Here is a 27,477-nt window from a genome sequence, read left to right as displayed (position 1 = left end):
TTTTTATGGAGACTTTCACATAGGATGGACAAAATTATAAAGTACCTATAGCTCTTTTATTCTTGAAGTTTTCTGGCTAGTTATCTGAAAGATAAAATGGTCCAATTTTGATATTCTTTATTAACAATAGAACTGTTTCAGTCAATTTCCACAAAATGTATCTATGAATTAATCTTATCATATAGAGTAACCTTTCCTAGATATGGCACTTGTGATGTTTGATGATTAATAGTGATATACTATTTTCTCCCTATCTCTCAGTTTGCCACTGTATACAAGGCTATGGATGTCGAGACAAAGCAGATTGTTGCTGTTAAAAAGGTAAGACCTAGTAGTAATTACTATTACCTACTGTAGAATTACTTATTTTTTGTAAATATTGTAGTTGTTCAGTTCTTAGCTTTCTTTACCTTTAGACTTGCAATGCAGAGAGCATATTTTCTGCTCTCTCTCTCTCTCTCTCTCTCTCTCTCTCTCTCAGAACTAAATAACAAACTCATTAGGTTCATGATTGTTGAATGTTTTGCTTCGTTAATCCATGTATGCATTAAATATACATGCATTTCAAAACAACAATGATAATCACCTAATGTTGCGCTATGACAGATAAAGCTGGGTAGCCGTGAGGAGGCTCGAGATGGCATCAACCGTACTGCCCTCAGAGAAATAAAGCTCTTGCAGGAAGTTCACCACCCTAACCTGATTGGTCTCCTGGATGTGTTTGGCTACAAATCAAACGTGTCTTTAGTGTTTGACTTCATGGACACAGATTTGGAGGTAAGCTGGCTTATGGAATGTTGAGGTGCTTCTCTTGACTAATTTTAGATACAAGTATTGTAATGCAAGCATTTTTTTTTTTTTTTTTTAGTAGACACCATTAGTAAAATTTATATAAATTTGCAGTGAAAAAGGTAATGATGAAGAAATGTTCTGCCATTACTGGGTCAGCCTATAAAAAATTACCAACCTGATGTAAAAAAAAAATAATAAAAATTTTCTGTGAAGATAAATTGCACATTCACCACATTATGTTAAATTTTGGTTATTACTCTGGCTAATATTGTATTTATATTAAGTATACCATTCACAGGATTGTGCTCATTAAGACTCAACTTCATTTTGTTACAGGTTATCATCAAGGACACAGACAACATCATTCTCACCCCTGCCAATATCAAGGCATACACTCTCCAGACCCTCAAAGGCCTTGAATTTCTACATCTCCACTGGATCCTCCACAGAGTATGAAGAACCTTCTGTTTATTTGTATATGATGATGATAATGATAGTTGATGTAAAAGATAGGTTTTATCTTATCTATGTATTATTATTTTGAGTCTTCATTAATTTACTTTTGTAAAAATATTTCTATTGTTACCAATATTAACTGAAATAATATATATATATATATATATATATATATATATATATATATATATATATATATATATATATATATATATATATATATATATATATATGTCATTCATAAAGTACATACCTTTCATTTCTATTTATGGCACATTAATGCACATGTTACACTGTATTCTAACTTTGCTTTCAATGCTTTGATACCTGGTGATGGTTACTCTGCCTGTCTCTTTCTGACATTTCAAATTATTTTCTCAACAGTTGAAAATATTTTAATTACTCCTATTTTTTTTTCTCAACAACTAATTGAATTGGTCATGAATTTTATTGATTCACAAATTTATGATTTCAATTAGTGTTTAATAATTTATCTTACCAGAATTTTTTATATAACTTATAGTATCAAAAACTTATATGAAGTTAGAGAATGTGCATTATGTGTGACTACCACAGACAACAAAAACACTCTGTGTGCAACAAGAGTTTGTTCTTGAATTTATTGTGTGAAGAACAAAATAAGTTCAACCCTCAAAAACTCAATTCCTCCATCTATCAACTCAACACAACCTTCCAGACAACTATCCCTTCTTCAGTGACATTCAACTATCTCCCTCTTCTACGCTGAATATCCTCAGTCTGTCCTTTATTCATAATCTTAACTGGAAATTTCACATATCATCTCTTGCTAAAACAGCTTTTATGAAGTTAGGCGTTCTGAGGCGTCTCTGCCAGTTTTTCTCACCACTCCAACTGCTAACACTGTACAAGGGCCTTATTCGTATTTGTATGGGGTGCTCTTTGCATGTTTGGGAGGTATTCTACTCACAGTTTTATTAGATAGGGTGGAATCGAAAGCTTTTTGTCTCATCAACTCCCCTCCTCTGACTGAATGTCTTCAGCCTCTTTTTCACTGCCAAAATTATGCATCTCTTTCTATCTTTTATCGCTATTTTTGTGCTAACTGCTCTACTGATCTTGCTAACTGCATGCTTCCCCTCCTGCATCCTTGCTGCACAAAGCTCTCTAACTTTCATCCCTATTCTGTCCAACTCTCTAATGCAAGAGTAAACCAGTATTCTTGATCATTCATATCTTTTTCTGGTAAACTCTGGAACTCCCTGCCTGCTTCTGTATTTCCATCTTCCTACGACTTGACTTCTTTTAAGAGGGAGGTTTCAAGACATTTGTCCCTGTCTTTTAGATAATTCTTCATCTCTTCAAGGAACTGGCAATTCAGTGGGACTTTTTTTTTTTTTCTTTTTTTTTTTCCCTTGGCCAGTTTCCCTTCGTGCATAAGACAATATATCTATCTATCTATCTATCTATCTATCTATATATATATATATATATATATATATATATATATATATATATATATATATATATATATATATATATATATATATATATATATATATATATATATATATATATATATATATATATATATATATATATATATATATATATATATATATATATATATATATATATATATATATATATATATATATATATATATATATATATATATATATATATATATATATATATATATATATATATATATATATATATATATATATATATATATATATATATATATATATATATATATATATATATATATATATATATATATATATATATGTGTGTGTGTGTGTGTGTGTATGTATGTATATTATGAAAAGAAAGCTATATATACATATATATATATATATATATATATATATATATATATATATATATATATATATATGAAAAGAAAATACACTCATGTCATAGAATCTTAATATTTTAGCACAGCTTTGTGGTCATTGACAAAAGTCTTTCAAAAAAGTCTTTTGGAAAAGGTTATAGCTTTAAAGAAATAACTAATGCCAAAGTAATTATCCACCTTTCATAATGATAATGATCCATGTTCATCACTATGATTGATTTTTATTTCATTTGTCCTTTTCTCTTATAGGGTTGGATGGCATTTAAATTCCTCCTACCTTTTACTATTATAGATAACTTCTCTTGATTACGCCTTTTATGTTTTTTTCTCTACACATCATCTCCAGATTCTCCTTGATCTCTTCCCACTAGTTTTCCACCCACTTCAAGCTCTGATGATCCTCCTTCCTCTTACAAAAGTGCTCATACTATACAGTATATTTCCAGATCCATTTGGACACTGTTCACTCCTTAATCCATTTTTTTTTTTTTTTTTTTTTTTTTTTTTTTTTTTTTCAGGACCTCAAGCCCAACAATTTACTTGTAAACTCAGAAGGTGTCTTGAAAATAGGTGACTTTGGGTTGGCACGATTCTTTGGTTCCCCTAACAGACAGTATTCCCATCAGGTGGTAACCAGATGGTACAGGTTAGTATGACAAGACAAATTAAAAAATACTTTATAATGTTTCTACCAGAGCTATTAAATGAAAGATATTTATCACAGAATAGATAAGTAAGATGGAAAGTACAGATGGCTTATTAACATTGTTATTAGAATTAGAAACAAGATAACTTGTTTTGGTAATTGAGTTTCATGGTATCCAGGCTTCATAGTTCATAATGTTTCATGCCAGTGCTTCATTTTTCAAATACACAAATTAGCTTCACTTTTATTTTTTATGTTGCATCACTTTTTTTTTTTTTTTTTTTTTTCTAAGTCCATCAGTACTAGCAAGCACTTTGAATTAGTTATTGTCTCATTTCATTTTGTATCATTTGATGGTTTTGTATTGTTTGTACTGCATCTCTTTTCTTTTTTACCTTTCTTTTTAACTTTGTGGTATTGGATATTTAATGCAGAGCAAATGCACTCGTGGATGTTACTTTGCATGTAATGGTATATATATGAAAAAAATCCAAAAAATAAATTTTCTTTGTTCATTGTTTATGACAAGTGGAAATGCCATATCAATTCTTTCCTTTCTAGGAGCCCAGAGTTGCTGTTTGGAGCACGGTCATATGGAACTGGAGTGGACATGTGGGCAATAGGCTGCATTTTGGCCGAGATGCTAGTGCGATGTCCCTACTTCCCAGGAGACTCTGACCTTGACCAGCTTACCAGGATCTTCACAGCACTTGGCACACCTACTGATGAAAATTGGAAGGCATGTAGCTTTGGCATTTTAAAGGATAATCCATAAAGGGTGTTCTACAATGCTTAATTTTTTAATGTTCAACTTTTCTCTAGTGATGGAAATATACTTTGCCTTCCATATCTTACTTATCATAATCTTTTGTTACTATACTTTGTCTCAGTAAGTTATCTGCAATATTCAGATATCCTCCATTTTACTATTATTATTTATTTGATTTATTTGATTTTTCATTTTAGTATCCTCTTTTGACCTCCATTTCTCCCTTGTTATATTCTATCATCTTATCACTATTTTCTTTTTGGGAGTTAGTTTCTGTACATAGATAAAAATTGTCTGACTATTCTTGTTTTTAGTTAGTTAAAGTTCATTCATCACAGTAGGTAGCTACTCTTTACAATTTTTTTTGGTGTTCATTCCTCAAAGTAGGTATAGTATGTAAATACTTTCTTATTCATAAGTAAGAAATTGGTTATGTTTTTGGCTTATTTGAAATTAACTTCCTATTTTCTCTTCTTGAGATATCTTTCAGTTAGTATGTTTACTACTAAAACTGAAAATTTAGATTTCTCAAACTACCATAAGGGAATAGAATATCCAAGTTTCCTCCATGTTTTCTTGGGCATGTTATCTTAGTTATCTTTACCCTTGACATTAACAGGATATGACAGAACTTCCAGACTACGTGTCCTTCAAACACTTGGAAGGATCTCCTTTAAGAGACCTGTTTCCTGCAGCCAGTGATGACCTGCTTCAGTTGCTTGGCTCTTTACTGACCATCAATCCTTCTAAGCGCTGTAACTGCACACAAGCCCTCAAGATGAACTACTTTAGGTATGCCAGGATGCACTATGCTATTTTGATATTTTTATCTTTACTTAATTATAGTGATTCAAGAAAGTTATATGAAAAATAAGTACGGATATTATTAAATATAGGAAGTAGTAGTTTACCATATTGATATTGTCTTATTCAAAAGTATCTAAAAAATGGGACAAGGATTTCAGCTCTGGACTCTCAATAAACTAAGCATCCTAACCATTACACCAAGCCAGTTTATATAATATTGTACAGAGCTCTCAACTCAAGGATAGTTTAGAGAAAGAGTAGCCTAATCTGCCTTTTGAAGTAAAAATAGAAATATTAACTCTTATACCCAGTTAGGCACAATTACAGCTTTTATGTTAGACCCTTTCAGGCATAATTGTGGCGCTTTTTCAAATACCGCACTCAATTTATGCTGCATAGTTTGTTTATGTTTGAGGCTATCTGTCATATAGCAAGGTCTGTCATTGGTTCATTGTTTCCAATATGATGGACACTTGACCAATCACGTATCAGCTCTTACAAGGGTATGTTTATGTAGGTGTGAGGGTGCCAAGCATGAGTGTAGTGAGTACACTAAAATCAGAGTGCTGTATTCTAAAAAATTTTCATCAATTTCTTGGTGAGATAGAAGATAAGTAAGTAGTTCAGAAACATATTATGATGCATGACAATATTGGGATTGTTATTTTTATCTTGTTATTGGCTTAGATAAAAGTGCGTGGTGCTGCCTTGAGGAAGATGTGGTGAAGCTTGTTTCTGATCACGAGAGGTTGAATTTTCATTATACTATTACATTTTGCACTTCCCTGCTTTATTTTCCATAATGAATACAATATATCAAAACAAAACTTCTCACCTTTGAAATGGTATATGAGTAATAAGATTTGTTGATGTGTTTTTTGCAAAACATTTAAGGAAATAAAAGAATAGCTTTCTAAAATTATCTTGCTCTAAAAATTTTTTACCTTTGATTTTTCATGAGTATATAAGTTGCATTTGTTCAGTAATAATTATACTACAGCAAAGAACAACTCCTAAACTTTGTAATGATATATAATTGTCCCAGTGTTTGTTAAAATAATTTAATTGAACACTAAATGACTCAAAGGAAACCCTTTTAACATTTACTACCCATCTTGAAACCACTCTCTCCTGTTATCACGGGGTATAAGGGTTAATGTTATTTCATCAAGAATTAATTTATTAAGTACAAAAGAAGTAATAGACAATTGAGGCATTTAATAGGAAGTTATGTGCATATGAAAGTGAACTGAGAGCTTGATGAGAATTCTACAAAACTAATTTCACTTTTATTCAGAATATTTTCATGGAATCTTAGGTACTGTGAAGATGGTAAGCTACTTAAGAGTCTGACTATGGGTTAAAAATTATGATTATACCTATATGTATGTATTGTGATAATTATTCAAGACCAGAATAATTTTTGCAATGACAACTTAATCCCATCCATTCAGCAATCGACCGGCACCAACACCTGGGCCCATGTTGCCCCTTCCCCCTTCCATTCGGGACAGGAAGGAGCAAGAAAAGCCTTCTCTTAAGCGCAAGATCATAGAAGAGTCAGGATTTGGAGGTAGGTGGCTTTTTATGAAGATGGAAAAATCATGAAATTAATGCTGCAGACATGTAAATCAGTATAATACTACAAGAGAAAGGAGATAATAGATGCAGTTTGTAGTGCTGTATGTTAAAGAAATTATAATGGTGCAAGAAAACTTGTTTATGAGGAAATTAATATCAATGAATAAGAATTTGAATGAGAAATTGCTGGTTCACTGATATTCCTTTTCCCTTTCCTTATCTCATTCATGAGACAAGGCCTATAGACCACTCACATACAAATACAAAGAAAATATGTGACTGCTGCTTTACCCTTCCTGCTGAACAACAAAGGTCATGATGTGTCATCTATATTTTCTATATGAAATATACAGGAGACGCAAGTTGAAAAGATATGAGCCTAACTGATATTATTTTCTAGGCTTAGGATTTTAGTCCAGAAATGCATTTCTTGTACTTGGCATATGTGTGACAGCCTCTTCAGGTGTGCAGTATGCATTTACTGATAATTCCCTGACTTTTATCATGTAATGTTGACTTTCTTATGCAGATCTCATGGTTGCCTCATTTTTGTTTTCCAGGATCTTTACCAAAGAAACTACAGTTCTAGGGCTCATGCAGCAACCAAGAAACTCGCCTTTGTTTTCCCTTCCAGTCTTACATACAATGCTATTCTGCTGCTGTATAAATAATAATGTCAAAAAATATTTTTGTACTGCTCTTGTATAAACAATCCACATTAAAATTATATATTGACTTTAATACCTGGTTTAATTTTATCTAGTTTAGCACTGATGGTCACAAGGCCTGACATATTTAACATCAAACAACTTGCCTGGTACATACATTCAACAAAACTTGTTGCTGTGTTTTTTATTTTATTTTATTTTTTTTTTTTTATTTTATTTTTTTTTTTTTTGCTATTCTTTACTGAGAATGCTACCCAGTAAAGATTGGTTTCTGGGACTTTAAAAGGTTGATCTGACAAAGATTAGGTTTTTGTAGTTTCAAACACAGCAAGAATGTGATGAGCTATGTAATCAAACATCAGTTGTATGCACACTAATGTCTGCTGAACTGGACTTTGTGCCACTATTGCTTCAAGATTCCAACTGGTTTCCCATGAAGCAATCCAGCAGCAAGAGGCCAACTAGTATGCATCACTGTGAACTTTTTCTGTCCATCACCCACTCAATGTTAAGCAAAGAAATGCCAATAACCATGTACCCATAATCTAGGAAATGTTTAATGATAAGGCACATGTAGAAAGACAAATATGTACTAAGGAGTCAATACAGTAACTATAAGATGTACTGTACCTGAACTGTCATGTACACAACAAGACCTCAACCATAAGTGGAGGCTCATCTCTTTTTGTACAAACATGGCTTTAAGAAAATGTCTGGCAAACTTATTGTCTTCTTGAGCTTGTGGGTTTTCTTAAAGTCAAAAAGAAAGAAGTACTGGTGAGAAGTATCTTTAGCTGTGCAGTGAAAGCCATACTTTGCCAGATGTTTTTCAAACTCCTTCACATCTCCAAATCGACTCTCTACCTCAGCTATCTTCATGATACCTCTGTAACAAGAAAGGTTCAGCTTCTTCAATATATGTTCAGATGAAACATATAAAATTGGCATGCATCAGTGTGACTTAACTTAGCAAGTAGTACATACTACTGAGATGTGTCGCATACTAAATTTTAGAGCTCCATGGATAAGATACAGGGCCAGATATACATTTCCAATAAAATGCAGTTGTGGATGTAAGAATATCAATATGTGGATGTAAGAATATCAATATTTTTGGATGCAATTGTGGATTTGTTACCTCCTTATTTAAAATTTAAGATGTGGATCATCTTTATACAATACAATAATACAAATTGGATCATATTTGATGCGAAGCTTTAGAGAGCAAAGAGAAGAGCAAAAAAAAATAAATAAAATTTAAAAAATCAAAATAACATGTAGTATTTCATGAATATATGAGTACAGGAACAAGTAAATGGAAAGAGTGAAAGGAGAAAGGACAGAAATGAGTAGAAAAAAAAAACTATTCTCTATTACTTCCTCTCTTCCTTTAATTCTTTTGTTTTTTTTAACTCATTCTTCACTCTTTCTGCCTACATTTATTCTCTCTACTTTCTCCTCATTCTCTTAGCCTCCTTTGTTGCTCAACTGCTCTCCTTTCCCATTTGCGAACCCCATTCATTCCTCTATTTCACAATATGTCCTGTCCTTCCACAGTTCCTTTCCTTTCCCTTTCTCTTTCGAGTCTTGCCTCAAATCAACCTTCCTATATCCTATGATATCTTGCTCTCTTTCCCTCTCTCATTCCACAGCACACCCTTTCCATTCTTCTCACTCTTGAATAATTACAATCTCATAGTCATTCTCACTTTGCATATTTACCAATCATCAGCTTTTTTCTTACTCACTTGGTCTCACATTTCATCTTTTACCCAATCCAAAAAACTTACCCTGCTTTCAAAATTCTGTTGGCTTCCATCATGAAGTCCTTGAGGTTGGTACCCATTAGGGAGAGGCAGAACACCACTGCATCCACAGAAGCTGCTGACAGGGGTGTGTGGGCCATGTCACATGCTGTTACCTGGGAATTCGCTGCCACCAGGTCGAGGGAGTGAACACAGCTTTGGGGCACACGCTGGGCCAGTGTTCCCTCTCCACATCCCATGTCAGCAACCACCCACTCCTTGGGCCTGCAAAAGTCATGATAACAATCTATTAAAAAAAAGTGCTATCTGAACTGAAATGTACCAACTACATATATCAAAAGTCAAATCCAGAACTAGAGCAAACAATAAGGAATGTTTGGATAAGAAAAAATGTGGTTCTTCTGTCATAGCCACCACCTTGAGAGATGCTGCAGAAGGGAGCAAGGCATCAGAAAGATTGACCGATTCATAGAAGTGAGAAGAGTGCAGTATCCACTACGAAGTATTTCAAATATGTTACTATTTAAGATGGTGTTAAAGGCACTGTAGGGAAATTACATTAAAGAAAACTGTCTTTATCCTATTAGTACTCAATTCATATACCCAGGCTCCAGTAGGGAAAAATCAGAGATGGAAACTTTGCCATATATAGTACTGTTATCAAATAATATCCTTTTGGTTTGCTGTAGAAAGATTTATGGAAAAAAATTTATTGTACATATTCAGTATTTTTTTTTTTTTTTAGTTTATAATGAGAAAAGGTTATAATCCAAGTCTTAAAACTAAAGTAAATTCATTAAATAATGACAAAATAGAATATGAAAAATCTCATTTCTTTTATCAACTCCTAAAACTAATCAATAGTGATTTAATATACAGTAGAATCTCAGTTACTGAACTCCTCCCTTTTCAAAGAAATTGATTTTCAAACTATTATGAGCTCATAATTGCTTTTGTTGCCATACCATATTTCAGTTCTCAAAGTTACTTGATTTCAAAAGTTAAAAAATGAAAACAAACACTCCTTTTTATTATTGATTTAGTTTCTAAAAATACTTTGTTTTTAGGATATTTCTTTTATCCTCACTAAAACTAATAAACAAAGAAACACAAGAATTCAATAAATTCAATACTATACTTTTTACTGAGCCATTTGATGATTAAATCCAAGGGGTTAACAGGCCACTGGCGGACCTGTGACTGGTAACCATGGTGGTAAGCGTCAAAGGCTGCAGGATCCTTCTTGAAGAGCTGCTGTGCCTCACTGCTGCTTCTGGTATAGAGTTCCTCATTGACCATCCTAAGAAAACCAAGGAGAAGGTCAGGCTGAATCAAGCTGTGAAAGCTTTGTTCACACCATTACACTGAGATCTCCAAAGCCTTGTACATACTTAAGTTTAGGTAATAGTTATGTAATGAATCCAATAAAAGAGTTACTGACACAAAAATAAATGTACTAATAATTTTTGAAAATTACAAAAACACAACTAAATGGAATGATATTTTGAAAGTTTGTAGATGCACAAAAGAAAAAAAAATTACGGAAAAAGACTAAAATTAAATATAACAAAGCAGATACAAAATAGAATTAGTCACTTAGAAAGGACTAGGAGTGACATCAGCAAGTTGACTACTAAGAGAATAAAAGAAAAATTTACTGCAGAAAGCTGAGGCAAGTAAAAAAAGTATATATATACAAACTAAATGAAAATTTACTTAAGAGCGTTACAGCCAGAATTAAATAAACATGTATTTCCTGACCATGCTGTACATCTTTATTATAAAGAGATAGCAGTTCAGTTAATTGTATTTTGTTTCACCAACTGTCACAACAATTTCACCACCTAAAAATTTGCATGCATATTAGCAGTGCCACTAACTGATGCTCTTACTCATAGGCAAAGCTACTTATTCTTGTCTTGCTTTGGAATATGCAGCAGATTTATTTATGCCTACCACAAAGATGATTAAATTAAAAGACAACAGATTATATTTAAATAACATGATACTTGATATATGAGCAAATATTTGATAAATACATCATCAGTTTCCCTCATATTTTGAAAGAAAATGGGAGCATACAGTCCAGTTAGCAAGTTAGTGACACCATCAACACGTTCACATGCAGCAAGGTGGCAAACTTGCTGAGAGAGACTTGGTGAAAGTAAAACAAAAGTTTTAGAATAAAGAGAGTATTCAAACAGACCACATTATCACTCACCTGAACCTGGCTGCCATTAGTCTCTCTTCCATCTTGTGCTTGAGTGAGTCAATTGGCGTAGAGGGGGTACTACTCTGTTTCTCCCTCTCTATCTTTGCTGCTTCTTCCAGCAACCTTGCCACTCTTTCTTTGTTAAATTTAGCCTTTTTTTTGACAGGTGATTTAGGAGTTTGACTTTCATTTGAATCTTGTCTATTGTTTAATTTCTTTTGATTTGTTTTGGCACTCTCATTCTTCTTCTTTACTAAACCATTATTTTTTTTTTCATCTTCATTGTCCTTGTCCATTGATCTTTTACATTTTTTTGTAGGAGGAAATTCTTGTCTACTGCTCATCTCAAATTCATCATCATTGTCATCAACATTGTTACTTTTCCCTTTGCTTTTTTTTCCAACTTTGCTTGAATCTAGGGTTTTCATTTGGCTAAAATTCAGACTAGATAAGAGATCACCCAAATCTTTCTTGAAACTTTCACTACACTCTTCATCACCATCAAAAATTAGTTCTTCTTTGTCATCATTCTCTTTTATCTTTAAGAATTTTCCTCCATTCATTTGTTTGTCTATCTTAACTTTGGAATCTGAAGTGCTGTCTTTGGCTTTCAATAAATTTTCCTTTTTTTTCTTTTTCTTTTCCTTCTTGGTTCTGTCTTCAGCAACCACCTCTTCAGATTCCTGTTTAGAAGCAGAAATTCCAATGTTATCTTCTATTTCAATTATGTCTACATCACCATTCTCACTTTTGATTTTGTTCTTTTTAAGTTTTGCATTACTTGCATTCAGGTGGCTGTTGCTCTCAGGACAAGACTGCTCACTGTTGTCACTTAACAAAATGACATTGGAAGTCTTATTGACAGATTTTTTTTTCTTCTTTTTCTTAATATCAACATCAATGGCTTGTGAATTATGGGAGTTAATTTCACTCCCATGACCATTGGCATCCTTCATGTCTTGCTTGGCATCATGATGAGATGTGTCTGGACTATTCTTCAGGCTAACTGTGCTGTCTTCCTTATGTACAGTGTTGTTTGCATTATCTAATGACTTGGATTTCTTCTTCTTTTTCTTTTTCTTCTTAACCTCCTTGTCTTGAGTTGATTCTACCTCTTCTTTTGATGCAAGGACTTGAAAAGATTCTTGGCTCTTCTTAATAGTCATTATATTTTGCTGTTTGGATTCACTTTTGCTTTCTGCCATACTAGTTTGACTTGCTATCCTCTCTTCTTTTTGTCTTTCGTTAAGTTCTTTGTACTTATTGTTTTTCCTATTCTTCTTCTTTTTGTTTTTATTGCCTGTCTTATTCTGAAGTTCTGAGGCATGATTCTGATTCTCTTGGTTTGAGAATGTCTTTTTGGTCTTGTTCTTTGTTTCTTCCTTTTTTATCTTCTTTGGTTCACTTCTAGTGAGTTCCTTTGTGCCTTGAATTTTCTTGATCTCAGTCACTGTATCTATCTTGCCTGTTTTCTTTTTCTTGGAGGCTTGCAGTGTAACCTCCCAATCCTCTTGCTTATGCTTCTCAAATGTGCCATCACCATTGAGCTTCCTCTTCTTATTCTTTGACTTCTCCTTGATAACAATCTCTTCATCAATACTTATGCCCTGAAAATATATTTGTTTTTATGAAGGATGTTTCATTCATATTATCAATATGAAATTTGCCATCACAAACTATGAAAGTAATAAAGATTTTAAATTTTAACTAATCAGGGTGATAGCTAATAATTTGAATCAATCATCAAAGTAACTCTGCATTTTGCTATCAAGGACAGACAGACATGACACTTTCGCTTAGTTCATGATTTGCTCTTACTGTACTCACGGTTTACTTTTGTTCCATTCTATTTTCAATGGCAAGACATGCACACTACTAGCCATGGTCCACTCACACTCAAGCATCATCAATAAGATATATGATTAAAGCTCAAGTGTTGGCACTGCACACAGTTGCTGCCAAGACAGCTTGGCTCCAGTCATTGTCTGCTCAAAATATCTTTTGGATGATTGTTGCTGGAGCACGAGCAAACAGTAAATGGCAGTGTGTGTGACCAGGCTGAAATACACACATTTATCTGAACGGACCATGAACTTTGAATGGTGTAACTATATGTACCCTCCCTAACTAGAATACTTACTTTGTAATAATAATAAAAAAATAAAAAAAAATAAAAATTGAGAAACCACAAAATAAAAATCATAATATATATCAAGGCAGTGTTTTTGCAGTCAAGTCATCTTGAATTCATGTTGACTTGAGATTGGTGTGCTCGCCAAAACACTCCACCATGCTCTACAGGTTGCCAGGACTCTTCTGATATTCCAAAATGCTACTATAGTCTGACCAGGCTTAATTTACGGCTATGGTGGGTATCTCTACAGTTCTGCCACGTTTCTAAAAAATGTGATGTGAAATGGAAGTTATTGGTGTACAAGGCATCGCAAACACCATCAATTCAGATGTATAAAATTTTGACTTGTGTATATAGATGGCTGAATCAACAGTAACCATCATATGCATAAAAAAAACTATATAGTACCATACAAACATGGCATACATATTCAACAGTGTTGCTGATATCAACTGTAGTAACTTATAATGGTACTTAGCGTATGTTTAGGGTGTGTAATAATATCAGCGTTACAGATATAAGATAATGAGCATGGAAAAAAGAAATAATCTATTATCCAAAGTAAGAAAAAAAATAGTAGAAGTCTTGTGAGTGGCGGCAATACTGATGAACCCAGCCTGGCCAGGCCGAATAGCCTCACCTTGTAGTACCAGATGTTGCTATAATTATAAGATAAAATGCTCACATTTACTGGCTTTTACAGTAATTTCAAGGGTGAGGCATAATCGCATTCATAATTCGTAAGCCAAGCTAATGTGTAGTTTCTATTTTTACAAAATAGTAGGTATATGCCAATACCTAAGTGAAAAAAAAAAGCCTTATTCACTTGTGAGCGGCAACTCTTCCACACCCAGCTGGTGGCCTTGACACATTGTGGTGGTAACGTGACTGACCTCGTGCTACTCACTTATATATATATATATATATATATATATATATATATATATATATATATATATATATATATATATATATATATATATATATATATATATTATATGACTCTCTGCTTACCTTTGATTCTTTAGTAAGAGAGAGAGATTAACAGAACAACAGTAGTGAAAACGTGGCAACACTGTACAGAGACGCTTGCCCCCCCATGGCCGTAAATTAAGGCTGGTCAGACTATAATACAGTTTAAATGACACTAATATCCATATAGGAAGCAAAATAATACAGTACAGACTCAATACTCAAACACAATTCGTTCCAATGGCTGTTCGAGTATCAAAAAGTTTGACTATCGATACATTTAAATCAGGTAATTCGTTCTAATCTTAATAAAAACCAAGTTTATAAAAAATTCAATGTAATTTTTTTTTATAATTTGATTTGTACATACCATAAGTGAAGACTGGTGATGGATAACATAATATAAGAGGAGGGGAGGAGGGTGGGGAGGAGGAGGGAGGTCATCAGAGGATGAGTCACTATCCATGAAAACGTCTTTAACTTTTCTCCTTGTGTGATTCCTATGAACCCACAAATGGAGATATGTGACTCATTAACACTTGCACTCTCACTAGATTCCTTATTTTCAAAACTAATAAAACTCTTTGGTGCCACTATAAGTTTGTAAATGAAAAACTATCAACAAAATGCAGAAGAATATTGTTCTTTTCAAGACTGCGGCAGGAATAGGAATGCGCACTTCTATCCAGGTACAGTAATACCTCGCGATACGAACGTCCCAACACATGATTTTTTTTTTATATATGACGAAAATTTTCATATACAGGCAAACCCCGCTTAATGAAAGGGTTACGTTCCTAAAAAAAACTTTGTTAGCGAAACTTCGTTAAGCGAACTGATTATAACAAGTTTAACCCCTGACTTGAACTTCCATCGAGAGTAAACAAAGCGAGAGTGCAAAGGTTTAATGAAAGTAAGAATTATGAAGTTAAACATTTAGGCAGTTTAATTGAAGTCATTTTCATGTACTAATGTACAGTATGTATGTAAGTAACTTTATAATATTATAATCTTAAATTTATGAAGGGAGGGAGAATGAAACGGGAAAGACGGTAACCGGCAACTTGTGGAATGTAAACAAAGGGCGCATCATTGTATCACATACAAAACTTATGTACCACATTTCCACAAGGCTTTCCATTTTATCCATTGTAGAGTCATGAGTTCAGGTGGTTCTTTTAGCTTGCAAGGAAGATACAGTCTCACCAGCCTTAATAGAGTCTGCTGACTTGAAAATAGTAGAGACAGTAGATGGAGTCAAGATGGTGGCAAGCAATGCTATTAGTTTTCTCGCCTCTCTCATGTCTGTGAATAACATCCAGCTTCACTTCGAGAGTAAGAGACTTCTTGGTCCTCTTAGCAATGCTAGGCGACATTGAAGGGCCTTCTGGTGGTAAGTTGAGACGAGCTGCTGCTGACGCTGATATTATTTTGAACAGGGGGAGCGCGTGGTGCGCGTGTTGTCCACGAGAGGTGCTGGTGTATTCAAAAGCCTGTCGGCTTGCGTGATACGGCGGTGCTTTCAAACTTGGAAAAAATTACCTGGATAAAACTTCGTTAAAGCGAGTTTGGTGTTCGTTAAACGAGCAGATGCTAGTAAAATTAAACCTTCGTTAAGCGGGGGTTGCCTGTAATTCCTACCTTGAAATACAAAGATATTTTTAAGATACAAATAGCCATCGGTAGGTGGTGCAGCCAGCGATCACTCGGCTACCAACATCCACCCGAACATTCAGCCCACGTTATGTATTGTTGTTCATCCTTTGTGCATGTATGTGCCTGTGCTACTCAGCAGTGTGCATTTTTCTTAAGTTTTGTGAACTCAAAAGTAAAAGTTTGGCAAGAAACACACAAAATAGCCTGTATTCACATAAGACGCACAGGAGAGGTGGCGGAATCAGACACCGTGAAATCAATGTTGCTCCCACCATCCATCATTGGTGACACAGTGACTGATGACTGTTGCCAGCTTATAAGCAAAGAAAACGGGAAAAAAATAGCCAAAATATAGCCGTAAAAAGCCTAAACGTCTATCAACGTGTTCCGAGTCTTGCGTGATGAACGTCTATCGATGTGTCCCAAGTTCTGTGGGTTAAGTTGTTATTTTGGGCAATATAGTACATTTATATCATGCATACAATAAACATTGTATTTATCTTATATTAAATTGTATTTATCTTATATAAATCTATATTTAGTTGGTATTTAAAGCATGTTAATTTTTTGGGTGGGGTAAATTCGTATCATGAGAACGAATTAATTCTATTTCCATTAATTTGTATGGGAAAAATTGATTTGATATACAATTTTTTTTATATACAACAATCGTCACAGAACGAATTAAATTTGTATGTCGAGGTATCACTGTATACTGTTTTACTGGTACTGTTGGTAAAACCGGTATCAGAACAGGACAATGGCGGCTGCGGCAAGAGAGAGGAAAGAGGTTTGTTTACAACCATGTGTGCAGCAGTTCCATTACCTTTGGTGTTAATGTATGTTTATAAATGTAAAACTTTAGACAAAAACGCACAAAAATGTTATTCTGATGACCACGGCAGCACAACTGTCAGAGGGGAGAGGGACAGATCAGGGAGCCTTTGTTTACAACCATGTGTGTGGACATTTGACTATCAGGTATTTTTTCAAGTATCAAATCAAACATTTTAGTTCCAGTATTGAAAAGTTCGACTATTAAGATGTTCGAGTATTGAGTCTCCACTGTATAATGAGATTCATCTGACGCCTTCAGTATTCACTGATTAAAGACACTCATTCATGGCAGCTAAATAAACCATACACAGCAAAAATTTGAATGGCAGTTGCTTTGGCGGGCAGTGTTGGGTGCCACATTGTCTTATCACCACATTATTAAAAGAGTGTCATGGATAAGTGGGATGTTGCCCACGATACCAGTAAGGCAGTCTACTTTCATTAATGTGAAAATATCATACTTTTTATGTGGTGTATAGGTACAGACACAAAACTTGTGTGTATCTGATGCCATGACTTGAGTTTCTGATGCCATATTAATAGTGGTTGGGAGCACCTTGAGCTGGAGGCAAGATCAACTCATCTTGAAGTCAAATTAACTTGAGCGCGAAAACGGTTTTGAGCAAGACGGCTGCAAGTTGTGACATAGCTATGATGTCATCTTGATACAACTTGACTGCAAAACTGCAGCTCAAATTTTGTCCTTAATAAGTTCCATCACTTTGTATACCAAGAACATAATTTTGGGGTTATAAGAGAGTAGATCCTACAGCCAAAATTACAAAAAAAAAAAAAAAGCTTGTTTTATGAGAAAACTCCTAAACTTTTATTTGAGTTTATGTGATTAAATCAAGGTAGATCCAATTTAGAAAACTCATCCCTCTTATTGTCCTTGAAAATAAGGCTGGCATATAGAAAGGCATTACGGAAGTGTATAAAATATTGGGAGAGCACATATGGTACTAAGATTCTAGGTGACAGTAAAATATTGTTGTATATAGTATTAAGTATATGAGTAGCATTAAAAGAATGTTTATGGCATTAAAGGATCATTACTTCAAATCAAAACATTCCAACTTCTATAGCCTCAAATTACCAGAGCTGGGCATTGCTGCACTAAGTTGTAACTTTGCAACTTTGCCACACCATGAATTTTGAATTTCCAAACATTTTTTGAAAGTTGAACTAAGCAAAGTTAAACTGCCAATTTTTTGTTACTTTTGCCACGATTTTCAACACGAACAAAGAAACTTCTTTTTTTCAATTGCCGCAGCTAGAGGATATGGGCCAGGAGGATATGGAGGAGGAGGATGACCTGCAGATATTATTCTAGGCTATGTCTTAACTAAAACAGAATTCTTTAAATTAATAAATATGAGTTCCTCTGCCTTATAAAACCATATTTCTGTTATCACACTGAAATTTACTTTGTAATTTAGTGGAGTTGCACAGGGAAAAAAAAAGTTGGTCATAAAGCTGCAAGTCACACTGGGAGGGCCAAAAACAGAGTCACAAGGTCACAGTTGCACTAGATCTGGTAGCAAAATTGTTTAGATTATTACAGGAGGGAGGCAGTGGTGTAGTGGATTACGTGGTGAGCATGGGATCGGGCAAACTCAACATGTAGGTTCAAATCCCACCACATACTGCTTTGAAGCCAAACCACTTGTCAAGTGGCATAGCTTCCAAGTGGTTATACCAAAGATGCACTTGGGTTATGATATAGGCCCTAATATGAGTACCACTATAAATAAAATTGTCTGCGCCATTAATGGGCGGAAGCTGAACAGCACTTTCCACATAAATACTCTTCAAGTATGCCTACAGGTGCTATAGCCCATAAAAAAAAAAAAAATAAAAAAAAGTGTGTGTGTGTGTGTGTGTGTGTATTCACTGTTTGATCTGCTGCAGTCTCTGACGAGACAGCCAGACGTTACCCTACGGAGCGAGCTCAGAGCTCATTATTTCCGATCTTGGGATAGGTCTGAGACCAGGCACACACCACACACCGGGACAACAAGGTCACAACTCCTCGATTTACATCCCGTACCTACTCACTGCTAGGTGAACAGGGGCTACACGTGAAAGGAGACACACCCAAATATCTCCACCCGGCCGGGGAATCGAACCCCGGTCATCTGGCTTGTGAAGCCAGCGCTCTAACCACTGAGCTACCGTGTGTGTGTGTGTGTGTGTGTGTGTGTGTGTGTGTGTGTGTGTGTGTGTGTGTGTGTGTGTGTGTGTGTGTGTGTATTTACCTAATTGTAACATACGGAAAAGAGCTATGCTCGTGTTGTCCCGTCTCCATATCTATTAATGTCCAGCTTTTCTTAAAATCATGAATATTCCTTGCGTTGACCACTTCCACGTCTAAACTATTCCATGCTTCCACCCTTCTATGAGGAAGCTATATTTTTCACATCTCTCCTATAAGTGGCCATTTTAGTTTTTCCCATGCCCTCTCGACATTCTTTCATTCCACATACACAGATCTTCCCTATCCATTTTTCCATGCCAATCATCACTCTGTATATTGCTATCAGGTCTCCCCTTTCTCTTCTGTTTTCCAGGGTCGGAAGTTGCATTCTTTTCAGTCTGTCTTCATAAGTCAAATCTCTTAAGTCAGGCACCATTTTTGTTGCAGCCCTCTGTACTTTCTCTAGTTTCCTTATGTGTTTCTTTAAGTTCGGAGCCCACTGTATTGTTGCATATTCAAGCCTCGGTCTTATCATTGCAGTAATTATTTTCTTCATCATTTCTTCATCTAAATATCTGACGCCACTCTTATGTTCCTCAATAAGTTCAATACTTCTCCAATTATTTTGTTTATATGTCTCTCTGGCGATAGGTCATTGGTAATTGTCACCCCAAGGTCTTTTTCTTCATGACTGGTTTTATGTCTTCATTTCCTATCTTGTACATACTCCTGATTCTTCTTTCACTCTTGCCAAACTCTATTTTCTTGCATTTTGTCGTGTTGAACTCCATTTGCCATGTACAGCTCCATTTCCATATTCTGTCCAAGTCTTCCTGGAGTAGTTCGCAATCTTTGTCACATCTCACTTTTCTTAACAATTTTGCATCGTCTGCAAATAGGCTCACATAACTGGACACCCCATCCACCATGTCATTTATGTAGACCGCGAACATTACTGGTGCCAACACTGATCCCTGTGGAACTCCACTCTCCACCAAGCCCCATTCTGATGGTCTGTCCTTAATTATTGTTCTCATTTCTCTTCCTACCAAAAGTCTTCCATCCATTTTAGTAAACTGCCATGCACTCCTCCTACCATTTCAAGTTTCCAGATCAGTCTCCGGTGTGGTACCTTATCAAAGGCCTTTTTTAAATCCAGATATATTCCATCAGCCCAACCATCTCTTTCCTGTATTACATCTATCACCCTCGAATAGTAACATATCAGGTTTGTCGTGCATGAACGCCCTTTTCTAAAACCAAATTGACACTCACAAAGTATGTCATTTTCTCCAAGAAGTCTGTCCATCTATTCTTCACCACCCTCTCACACATCTTAGCTACCACACTTGTAAGTGACACTGGTCTATAGTTCAATGGGTCTCTCTTGTTACCTGATTTATAGATTGGGACAATGTTAGCTCTTTTCCAGTCTTGGGGCACTACACCTTCCCTTAATGAGGCATCAATTACTTCACAAACTTTTTCTGCCAGTTGCTCCTGCATTCTCTTAAAATCCATCCTGATACCCCATCAGGTCCCACAGCTTTTCTCACTTCTAAACTCCCCATCATATTCTTGATCTCCTCCACAGTTACTTGAAACTCCTTCATAATCCCTTTCTGTTCCATTACCAGTGGTTTGTCAAAAGCAGTCTCCTTTGTGAATACCTTCCGAAAGCATCCATTCATAGCCTCTGCCATTTCCTGGGATCTTCACTGCATACTCCATTTACTTCTAAACTTTCAATACTTTCTCTATTTTTGATGTTGTTGTTCACATGTCTGTAAAAAGCCTTGGTTGGTCTTTACATTTATCAATTATATCCTTTTCTTGTTTCTTTCTTTCTTCTCTTCTAATCAACACATATTCATTTCTTGCTCTTTTGTAACTTTCCCACTGCTTAATCCGTCTTTTCCTTCTCCACCTCTTCCATGCATCCTCTTTTCTTGTTCTAGCCTTTTCACATCTATCGTTAAACCAGTCCTGCTTTCCAACTTCTCTATGTTGTCTTATTGGTACAAATTTTTCTCACCTTCTTTGTATATTTTTATAAATTCCTTCCACTTTTCATTTGCTCCCTTAGCACTCTTGAATTTCATCAATTTGTCTCTTGAAAGAATTTCTTTAGGTTTCCAAAATCTGTCTTGGCATAATTCCATCTTCCCACTTTATATTCTTCATTTCTTCTAGATTTCTCTTCATCTATCACCTTGAACTCCAAAACTGCATGATCACTCTTTGCTAAAGGGCACTCCACCCTCATCTCCTCAATGACCATTGGCTCTGTACTAAAGACCAAGTCCAGTCTTGACGATGCTCCCTCTCCTCCAAACCTAGTATCTTCTTTGACCCACTGAGTTAACACATTTTCCATTGCCAGTGTCAATAGTGTATTTCCCCATGTTGTCTCTGATCCTTCCATTGACCAGTCCTCCCAACACACCTCTTTACAATTAAAATCTCCCATCATTATAGTTCGTTCACAGCCACCCAACATTTCTTCCAGACATGTTCCTGTATCACTTATCATTTCTTCATATTCCTGTACTGACCATGCATTTGTCTTAGGTGGTACGTACACCACTATGTAGTGCCTCTTTTTCCTTCATTAGTTTCTGCTCTGATCTTTAGCACTTCTGCCTTTCCCATACCTTCTTTCACTTGATCCACCTTTATATCTTTTTAACCAGCAACATCACTCCTCTTCCCATCTTACCTACTCTATTTCTTTTCCAAACATTATATTTCCCTTCTCCAACCACCATCAGGTCTTCTCCCTCTCTCAGTTTTGTTTCAGTAAGACCCACAATATCTGGGTTCTTGTCCCTCAAGTAATCGTTGAGTTCTAAAATCCCCGATATCACTCCATTTATGTTGGAATACATTACATTCCGCTCATACGTAAGTTTCTTTAATCCTTTCTTGCTGTACTTTTCTGGGTGTGTGTGTGTGTGTGTCCATTACTGTGAATTGTCCATTATTGAGAATGGCTTGTCTGCAAGACCCTTAAATCCTCCTTTGCCTTTTTCAGCAATTTATTCTTTTAATAACGCAAAAAAATATTTTGATAATTCAAAGCATCTTATTTTACGCTCAATATTGCAATAGAAGAGTTCATTATTATTTGAGAGGTGTACAGTAATAAAAATTTCTCTTACTAAGAATACATGAATTAAAGATATAGCTTCCCATTTGGTATAATGGCCATTTCCCATGTAGTCCAGTGGCATCCTTAGCAAGCTTTTAGTGACTGCCTCAAGGACCCTGCTGAGGTAACAATGGAGGGGAGGAAAACAAGGGATCATCAGGGTCATAATAGACTACCTCCACACAACTATCACCTCTCCAGACATCACGATCTTGTCTTCTTTCTTTAATGCCAATCCACCTCCTAACGCCCTATCTGCCTTTCTTTCTCTCCCTCTTTTTCTACTTAAATTGGTGTGTTTCTGAAATAATTTCCGTAATCCTTATAACTTTTGTTCCATACCGCCATTAAGGTAAAAATGAAGGCATGTTCTATAGACAAATGTTCCCCATCCTAAATGTGACATCTTAGCAGGGAAGTGCAACCCTGCTGAGTGCCAATACCTCAGTGGCTCACACTTTATGCTGTCTTGCTATAGAGTATTGCCCTGCTGCAAACTCCCCATATGGGCACCATCACAGCCAATCTAAGGCAGTAATTTGAGAGAGAGAGAGAGAGAGAGAGAGAGAGAGAGAGAGAGAGAGAGAGAGAGAGAGAGAGAGAGAGAGAGAGAGAGAGAGAGAGAGAGAGAGAGAGAGAGAGAGAGAGAGAGAGAGAGAGAGAGAGAGAGAGAGAGAGAAAGAGAATGGGCAGCTGTGTTGTAGACATTGCTTACTTTCTGGACCGACCACGCTCAGGGCACAATTAGCTCTCTATTTCATCTATAAAAAGAAAGCCTAGTCCCCTTTCATACTAAATTACCCTCAGTTAAAAGAAGGGAGAAATGAAATCGTAGAGCATCGACCGGGGGGAATACAGGCCACTTTTTACATTTTTTATTATAAAATCTACACAAATCAGTCAAATCTATTGAAAATTTGTGCGAAGGTACCTTACTATGTGATACATATTCCCTGAAAGAAAATAATAATTTTGATTATCATTATAGAAGTTATTAACATAAATAAGTGGCCTACTCTATGCCAAAGTCCTGGGGTGAATGGGGCCACTCTTTGGGGTGAATTGGGCCATCCTTCGGGCCACTAATGTTTTAATGTTTTTTCAGTATCTTTTATGTATTTTACTCTCTCTCTCTCTCTCTCTCTCTCTCTTTCTAGAATATGTTTTTAGATTTTTTATAGTTCTTATACATCACATCCACACCTTGGATCTGATAAGGTATTGTGCCCACAAGCTTTATGGGTCCACAAAACACATATTTCGCATCAACAGAGTCATCAACATCATCCCTCTTTGGCCTGTCATACATGTCATTTGGTTTTCTTTCCAAAAACTTAATTTGCCACACATAATCACACGCCCAATATATGCTTTTCCATAATCCACCCCATAGTAGCTATTTTCTTCTATTTCTCTCTTTTTCTGTATTCTACTGTACTTCTGAGCATTAAACATTGCAACACCTTCAATTTCTTCATCTTCGTCCATGTCCTCTATACTGCTGATTGAAGAATGACTGCTGTTCAATAGCTCAGCATCTTCCTACTCTGCTGAACTGGGCTCCTTTACTGGAGTGCTGTTGTGGAATCTCTTCCTTGATGTCCTCTCTTCTGGTTGGGTAGGGCTTTCTGAAAACATCTGCCATTATCTGCTCGAAAGAGGTTGAAAGGGAAATCATCTCTTTGGGAGGAATGACCTTCTTTGGAGTCGCTGGTTTGTGGACTGGCTCTGAAGATGTCTGGACACTTTTGCATAATTTATACAGATTTGGGTTGAATGTTTTCACTGGATAAACACTGCAATCAGGTGGATACAAACCAGTCTTTTTAAAGACCATTTTTACATTCGGGAGACTGAAACATTCAACCCAAACGTTGCCCACCAAATCTATGAATTCCCCTTTGGTAATTTTCCGAGCATAGTTTGCTGCTTGCCATTTGGCAATAGTGGCATCCCACCTGGTCTTTAAAGGCTTAAAATAGCAAACTTCAAGAGGTTGCAGTACATCAGTGGTATGAGGAGGAAGTTTAATGATGGTTATAGCTAAAAAAAAAAAAAAAAAAAAAATTAGGAAGCTTTAATTTAGCAAAAACATAATGAAAGTGTGGTGGCCCGATACACCCCAGTATACGAAATACACCGGGGTGAATTGGGCCACTCATTCAAGTACCTATAGCACTAAAACTAAAAGGAATTTTTTTATTTCTGATTAAAGCATGCAAAAGAACAAGGAATTATATATATGACCTGCAATTTTTATAAAAATTCAACAAAATTTAGTGTACTTTCAGGAGAAATTGAATAAAAGTTTTTTTTCAGATACGAAAATTTTGCAACTTTGAAAAACATGCTTTTTTTGGGGACGCCCTAAGAACCATAAGTTTTCGGTCAGGACCAAAAACTTTTTTAAGGTTGTGTAGATACTGAAGTGGGCTGTCAAGGTAAGTATTCACTTTTTTCAATTTTCAGATTTATCAGACATAAATTTTTCAGGAGTGGCCCAATTCACCCCAGCTGGCAGGGGGAACCAGTTCATCCCGGTCTGTACAAGCTCCAAAAACTTTTTGTCATCTCTAATTTCGTCCCCCATGGTTATCTCTCTCTCTCTCAATGTGGAAGTTTCAATATCCTTACTTGCCCAACAATATTCAAACAAAAATACATAACTAGCAATTCACTTCAGCAGGCTGCGGGCCCAAAGTGTAAAGCCTAGTTGACACAACTAGGCTTTACACTTTACAACAGAAGTTTCGAATATTTGCTTCACCTTCCTCTCCTACTTTTCTTCTCACCTTACCTATCTCAACCTTGCTCACTATTCTTCCTCTACACCCCGTAGCATACATACCCAGGTTGGTTTCCCTTTATTTTGTATTTTACCATGTGTTACTGTATCTTAAATTATTCTGTGCATTGTTAACTATGTACTTCTGTTTAGAATCTTTATTTAAAAAAAATTCTATTTGTGTTTAACTCTTTATAATACCTTTGTAAGACTTTTTATATTTATGTACTTAGTTTTTATAACTGTGTTACAGATCCTGAATATGCCTTCTGATGAAAGGCAAAACATTGATAATAAAGTAGGACAAATGTGAAGGCTTCTACTAGTATCCCTGTTTTAGTATATACATATATACATACATACATACATACATACATATATATATATATATATATATATATATATATATATATATATATATATATATATATATATATATATATATATATATCCCTTCAAGATATTTATAACTTTCTAGGAAATATGAGATTTACTTTCTGTGGTAAATTTATTGGTATTACTGCAGTTTCACCACAATCAGCTACGTGTTTTTTACCCACATCAAGAGATAGAGCTCCTGATTACGAGTAATTTGAACCCCATATATACTAGGTGCAACCTTTTTGAATGGCGACACAGATTTTTTAAAATTTAAGTGTGTTTTGGTAGTTTGGTGATCAGCCGTCACACTAGCCTCCCGCATCAAACCCTGCTGCACACTGATGGTGTCATGCACTCGCGGCGACTCGGTGGGCTCCGTGACATACCATTGTCTGAGCATGCACTTAATTGTTTACGCTGATTGGTTCTGTTCTTTGAAACTGAAACGGCGGCCAATGAAAAAAAAAAAAAAAAAGCATAATTATTTCCGCCAATCACAACGGCCCCTGAGGTTAGGTTTAGTTAGGTTAGGTTGGGTTAGTTAGGTTAGGTTAGGTTAGGTTAGGTTTTGTTAGGTTAAGTTAGGTTAGGTTAGGTTTAGTTAGGTTAGGTTAGGTTAGGTTGGGTTAAGTTTAGTTAGGTTAGGTTAGTTTTAGTTAAGTTAGGTTAGGTTAGATTAGGTTAGGTTTAGTTAGGTTAGGTTAGATTAGGTTAGGTTACTTTTAGTTAGGTTAGGTTAGTTTAGGTTTAGTTAGGTTGGGTTGAGTTGAGTTGGGTTAGGTTGGGTTGGGTTGGGTTGGGTTAGGTTAGGTTCTTTTCTGGACGAAACTAATTTTTTCTGGTAGACTTCGGCTTGTTTTTAATTAATTTACCAGTTGTTTTTTTATGCAAATCATATGTTTCGGGGCTGTAAAAAAAAATTGGTTGATTTCCGCCAAAAACAAGTGGCGTTTTAATTAAAAGCAAGCCGAAATCTACCAGAAAAAAATTGTTTCGTCCAGAAAGGGCAAGGTAGTGAAACTCTGTAGGTTTACCAATTTATTATTATTTGAAATCAATTATTTGGAATAAGTTCTTGTGAGCTTTATTGAGCTGGTTTTTTTTTTTTTTTTAAGTTATTCAGTTTTTGTTTCAGCATCCATGAAACACTGGTCCTCTCCAGACTGGGTCCCTGATACAAGGTATTATTTTGGTAAACTGTATCCTTAGCATCTCCAACCCAACATGTGTCATGGATTCAGGCAGTTAAACATAATGTCAGATTAATATTTGATATTATCTTAATTGTTATTCATTAAAAGACTGTTGCATGGCAGCTCAGAGACAGTAACACAGTAGTTAGTGTAGTGCTACATTGCTACTGACAAGGACCAGTAATAAGCATAAACCTTAAGATTTGTTTTTGCTTCTAGATGAAGTGCTTAATATTAGAATGTTCTGAATGTGTTCTGATTGTGCTGTAGTTCGAGACTATGAAAGTGTGAATAGCTTGGTTTGAAGTAGGCTCATTCCAAATTAAATTATGATAATATGAGTTATAATCATCACCTGTAAATAAGCCAAAGTTGGTAGAGTGCCATGCATACCAGAGCATGAGCTACATTACATTAGGTAAATAGGGTTAACTAAGTAACAGAATAATGAATATACCCTCAAATTTTCTTATATATCTAGTCATAGGGAGCTAAAATTTGAGCTTTATGTTGCAAGGTATGCTATATTACCGGGTAGTGGAAGCCCTCATCATCGCCCCAGTCAGGTATAGGAAAGTTGAAGCTCATGCTGGCTGCTCTGGCGTCAAAAACTATCTTACTCTGGGGACAG

At 35.4% G+C, this 27,477-nt stretch overlaps 3 protein-coding genes across 3 annotated transcripts in view; 1 reads left to right on the top strand and 2 right to left on the bottom strand.

Annotated features, from left to right (window-relative positions):
• Positions 1–7,635, top strand: part of LOC123520551 (cyclin-dependent kinase 7-like) — a 9,694-nt gene extending 2,059 nt beyond the window's left edge. Inside the window, exons 2-9 of the mRNA XM_045282912.1 lie at positions 262–321; positions 607–777; positions 1,129–1,242; positions 3,610–3,737; positions 4,299–4,476; positions 5,126–5,298; positions 6,768–6,886; positions 7,455–7,635. Of these exons, the coding sequence (XP_045138847.1) occupies positions 262–321; positions 607–777; positions 1,129–1,242; positions 3,610–3,737; positions 4,299–4,476; positions 5,126–5,298; positions 6,768–6,886; positions 7,455–7,483 (972 nt within the window). The 3' untranslated portion in view covers positions 7,484–7,635. The remainder of the gene's footprint in view (positions 1–261; positions 322–606; positions 778–1,128; positions 1,243–3,609; positions 3,738–4,298; positions 4,477–5,125; positions 5,299–6,767; positions 6,887–7,454) is intronic.
• LOC123520550 (GPN-loop GTPase 1-like) overlaps positions 1–8,212 on the bottom strand; it is an 18,328-nt gene extending 10,116 nt beyond the window's left edge. The window contains exon 1 of the mRNA XM_045282911.1: positions 8,193–8,212. The gene's annotated coding sequence lies outside the window, so the exon portion shown is untranslated. The remainder of the gene's footprint in view (positions 1–8,192) is intronic.
• On the bottom strand, positions 7,779–27,477 carry LOC123520549 (25S rRNA (adenine-N(1))-methyltransferase-like). The gene is made up of 5 exons (XM_045282909.1): positions 27,378–27,477; positions 11,550–13,147; positions 10,467–10,628; positions 9,353–9,592; positions 7,779–8,448 (listed from the first exon to the last, which is right to left on the bottom strand). The coding sequence occupies exons 1-5, from the start codon at positions 27,432–27,434 to the stop codon at positions 8,238–8,240; spliced, it is 2,268 nt and encodes a 755-aa protein (XP_045138844.1). The 5' UTR covers positions 27,435–27,477; the 3' UTR covers positions 7,779–8,237.

Source organism: Portunus trituberculatus, chromosome 47, assembly GCF_017591435.1.
Source record: "Portunus trituberculatus isolate SZX2019 chromosome 47, ASM1759143v1, whole genome shotgun sequence".
In the NCBI taxonomy this organism is placed as follows: Eukaryota; Metazoa; Arthropoda; class Malacostraca; order Decapoda; family Portunidae; genus Portunus; species Portunus trituberculatus.
Note: the sequence above shows the minus strand (reverse complement) of the source record. Positions and strands in the feature narration are given on the sequence as shown.

Excerpts from the sequence above, each read along its gene's own strand:
- LOC123520549 (XM_045282909.1), bottom strand. The coding sequence starts at position 27,434 with ATGAGCTTCAACTTTCCTATACCTGACTGGGGCGATGATGAGGGCTTC. Across the intron at positions 9,593-10,466 it reads ATCAAATGGCTCAGTAAAAA|GCCCAAGGAGTGGGTGGTTG; the intron begins GTATAGTATTGA and ends TGACTTTTGCAG. Across the intron at positions 8,449-9,352 it reads AACAGAATTTTGAAAGCAGG|AGGTATCATGAAGATAGCTG; the intron begins GTAAGTTTTTTG and ends TTCTTGTTACAG.